Raw genomic sequence first — 4,036 nt, forward strand, 5'->3', positions numbered from 1 at the left:
GATGTTGGAAAGGAACTGTATTATAGAACATTTGACATTTATTTCATTCATTCTTTTTTTTTTTTGCATTTTTATCATGTTCAGTTAGCCAACATATACTACATCAGAAACTAATGACATACTATATTTCATTCAATTTATATAATTTGAGTGCCAACTTTATGTCCAAAACTAAATTGGAAAAACAAAAAACAAACAAAAAAAAAAACACAAAACAAACAAACATACATGAGAGATAAGCCTGGAAGCATGCAGCCATTTTGATTCACTAGGTTGGGAAAGTAAGGAGTCAAGTTGGTTGAGTGGGAGGTGGGTGGGGGGAAAGAAACTATCTTCATTTTGAGGAGTTTTGCCTATATTTTTTAATTTCTGAGGTTAGGTGAAAATCAATGTGAAGGGACCTTATGACACTCAGCCCCTCAAGATATATTAGAGACAATCACTTATTCTACCAGAAGTATGTGTGATGGCCAGTCAGACTAATAGCAGTCCTTAAAACATTTACTGTATGTTTTATTAAAGGTCTTATGTTGGAGTTAGAGGCATTGATCACCTCTGTAACCTCATCTCTGCAAGAAAGAATTTTGCTTTAAATGCACTGTCCAGAGACAAGACTGGAATAGAAGTGGATGCGAGAAGCAGGTTTCACTATTTCTGCTCTATAGTGATGAGTTAATCATAATAATACATCATAGCATATAGCACCTTCCAAAGCTAAAATCGCTTTGCACCGGTAATCACATATTCTCTTAGAATTATTGTTCTGAGGTAAGAAATAGGTTAGAATATCCTAATTTAATAATTCAGAAGTAGGAGTTCAAGAAATTAATTTGTTCAATTTTACATAGTAAACATATCTATACTTAGAATTTTACAAGAGTTACAATGGCAAAATTTGTCTATAATGAGATTATAATTTTACTAATCTCTCTATATCTTTCCTACAAGAATCCACTTATAAATCATATGCACTATTTCCAAGTCAGAAAATGCACTAAGTTGGCTAGTCCTGGTCTAAGTCATTCTCTGCATGACACAAGTATTAGAAAATGAAGTTCAAAGAGAGTGAAGGGTTGGAGTGAGGAATCCTAGGATATCAAAATATAGTGACAAAATCTAAAGGGTAACTCCAGATTCTGTTTCCAATTTGAGTGTTATTAATGAAAATATAAGACAGATGCCCACATTTAAGGGTAAGAAACAATACCACCACCCAACTGTCATCTGTGGAAATGCAAGACAGAAAAATAAGTTGTCTTTTAAAGCTCTATAATGAGATGTTTCTCCTTTTCTTTTTCATAGTATAAAAGCACTGGATTTTTGGAAACATGTCAACTCCCTGTGGACTAGTCTATACACATTTAAACCACCCTAATGCTTTCAGATTTTTTAAATGAGCTTTTATATAATCACAAGTTGTTCTTTGTGTTGCAAAATATTTTCTTTATAGATAATGAAATATAAGATAAGTAAACTCTAAGATATGAAAGCAGGAAGTTGGAAAGGCAGATAACTTAGAATGAGATTTGTCAAGTAAGGAAAAGAATGAAAAAGAGATACAAATAATTTTCTCTACCTCAGAAGAATACTGGTTAATGTACAATTATTAAAATAATTAAATAAGTTAGACTAAATTTAAAAAAAATATAAAAATGCAAAAAGTGAGTAACAATAATTGAATAATAAGTATATTAATTTCCAAAAGAATAAATCAACCTTTAGCTCTCAAGAGAAACTCATTCTTTTGTATAAGAATTGTTAAAAATAAAATGTTAGGCCATCACACAACTTAAATACAGTAAGAAAGATGGTATTTCCAACTGCCCTGGTTATTCCTTTTAAATGATATCATTAAGAGTTTGAGGTAAGGGGGCACCTGGGTGGTTCAGTCATTAGGTTGCTACCTCAGGCTCAGGTCATGATCACAGGCTTCCTGGATTGAGTCCCACATCTGGTGGAGCTCCCTGCCACTCCCCCTGGCTCATGCTCTCTCCCTCCTTCCCTCTCTCTCTCTCTCTCTGTCATATAAATAGATACAATCTTAAAACAAAAAAAGAGTTTGGGGTAAGGAGGGATAGAAAATGTAGGAGCAATCCATGTTTGCCAACGTCTCAAAACCACACTTTTTTTTTAACATTTAATTCATTGTTCTGGGATGATTTTAATAAAACTTTAAGGGGAGGAAAATAAAGTTTCTGGCCTCCTCTAAAATTCGATTTGTGCCATTGTGTTTATAAGGCATTTTGATGAGATTCAGTTGAGAAAATTAATTACATAAAGTCAAGCCATTTTTTTCCGACAATGATGCAAATATTGGTTTCATTGAATTAAATATGGAGTAACAAAAACATGATTTGTAGAGATTGAAATAACATTTGAAATACAATCAAAACAATATTTGGACAGTTGGTTTCTTTGAAGTGGTCAATTTGTAAAGTTTCTAAGAGACAAACTGTGGTGGAGAAGTCAGAGGAATAGCTGAAGATGAGCATTTCCTTTGCCACAACTGACCATTGCAAGAAATGGACAAATGCATGGTTTCCAATGGCATCCATGCTTCGTGGAAAGCAGAGAAGTGACTACTGAAAATCCAACTTTATTCCTACTCCATCTCAAACCATCCACTGTTCAGAATAATTATACTTTTCAAAAAATGGCCAAGTTCTCAAAATCCCACAGTCAGCTTTCTAAATCCCAAAAGTACCCCACCTTTGTTTGCTAGCATGTGAATGACTTGTTAAGTTTCCAATATGTAAATCCTAAGGTAATGATAAAGTTTTTTATTCTTTTCTTCAAATCTCAAGAGGTAAATGCAGTTTCTTTAGAAAGTGGATACACTCCCTGAGGACAAACACATGCCCAGAGCTTTCTTTAGAGCCCCCGTAACATCTTTGTTCCTGAGGCTATAGATGAGTGGGTTGAGCAAGGGAGTGAGGATAGTATAGAAGGCAGACACAGCCTTGTCCTTCTCAGGGGTATGGTAAGAATGAGGCAGCACATAGGTGTACATGGCAGCACCATAGAAGAGGCTGACAACCACCATATGTGAAGAACAAGTGGCCACTGCCCTTCGCCTCCCCTCTGCTTCACTCATCCTATAAACAGTGATGAGAATCCTTGTGTAAGAGGCTGAGATGACAGAGAAAGGGATGAGGAGCATCATGATGCAGCAGACATACATGGCTGTCTCATAGGCTGATGTGTCAGTACAGGAGAGCTTCAAAAGGGCAGGGACCTCACAGAAGAAGTGGTTTATTTCTCGAGAGGCACAGAAAGGGAACTGCATGGTCACTGGAGTAAGCAGGAAGCCATCTATGGACCCTCCCAGCCAGGCTGCCACCACAATCAACAAACAGACTTTTCGGCTCATGAGGACAGGATAGCGCAAGGGGTTGCAGATGGCTACATAGCGGTCATAGGACATGAGTCCTAGGAGGAAAAACTCAGCCCCTGCCAAGGTCAAGTAAATGAAGTGCTGGGCAGTGCATCCTGCAAATGATATGGCCCTCTGGCCCACCATCTGGTCAACCAGCATCTTTGGCACAATGGTAGAAATGTACAAGATATCCATGAGGGAGAGTTGGCTGAGCAAGTAGTACATGGGGGTGTGGAGGCGGGAGTCCATGTGGATGAGAATGATCATGATGGTGTTGCTGGCTATGGAGATGACAAAGACCAAAAGGATGAGGGCAAAGAGAAGCCAGGGAAAACGGGTGTTGCTGAACAAGCCCAGGAGAACAAAGTCGGCATACATGGAATAATTGCCCCACTCCATAGCTCTGTAGGTTACGCTAAAAATACATAGATATGAGAGGGAAATTTGGACACAAAACATAAATAGTTGGTTTGCTTAAAACATTATGATGCAGCCATGGACAAAATCAAGACAAATGAATCTCATCTCATGATGTAATTTCCCCCTTTTTCTAATGTTTCCTAGGATTATAAGTTGCTTTGAGAAATTAGTCTTTACCTTTGGGCACTAAGGATGACCCACCTCCTTCATGAATCTCAAAAATTTCAACTTCCTGGAAGG

The 4,036-nt window shown here is 37.3% G+C and overlaps 1 protein-coding gene across 1 annotated transcript; it reads right to left on the reverse strand.

The window, feature by feature from the left end:
* Window positions 1–2,821: 2,821 nt before the first annotated feature.
* On the reverse strand, window positions 2,822–3,775 carry LOC123776383 (olfactory receptor 2T27). The gene has a single exon (XM_045772315.1). The coding sequence runs from the start codon at window positions 3,773–3,775 to the stop codon at window positions 2,822–2,824; it is 954 nt and encodes a 317-aa protein (XP_045628271.1).
* Window positions 3,776–4,036: the final 261 nt, after the last annotated feature.

Source organism: Ursus americanus, chromosome 5 (genome assembly GCF_024610735.1).
Source record: "Ursus americanus isolate L20-20 chromosome 5, mUrsAme1.1.p, whole genome shotgun sequence".
Lineage (NCBI taxonomy): Eukaryota > Metazoa > Chordata > Mammalia > Carnivora > Ursidae > Ursus > Ursus americanus.

What these genes read in the sequence shown, in the direction of transcription:
- LOC123776383 (XM_045772315.1), bottom strand. Translation starts at nt 3,775, where the DNA reads ATGGAGTGGGGCAATTATTCCATGTATGCCGACTTTGTTCTCCTGGGC.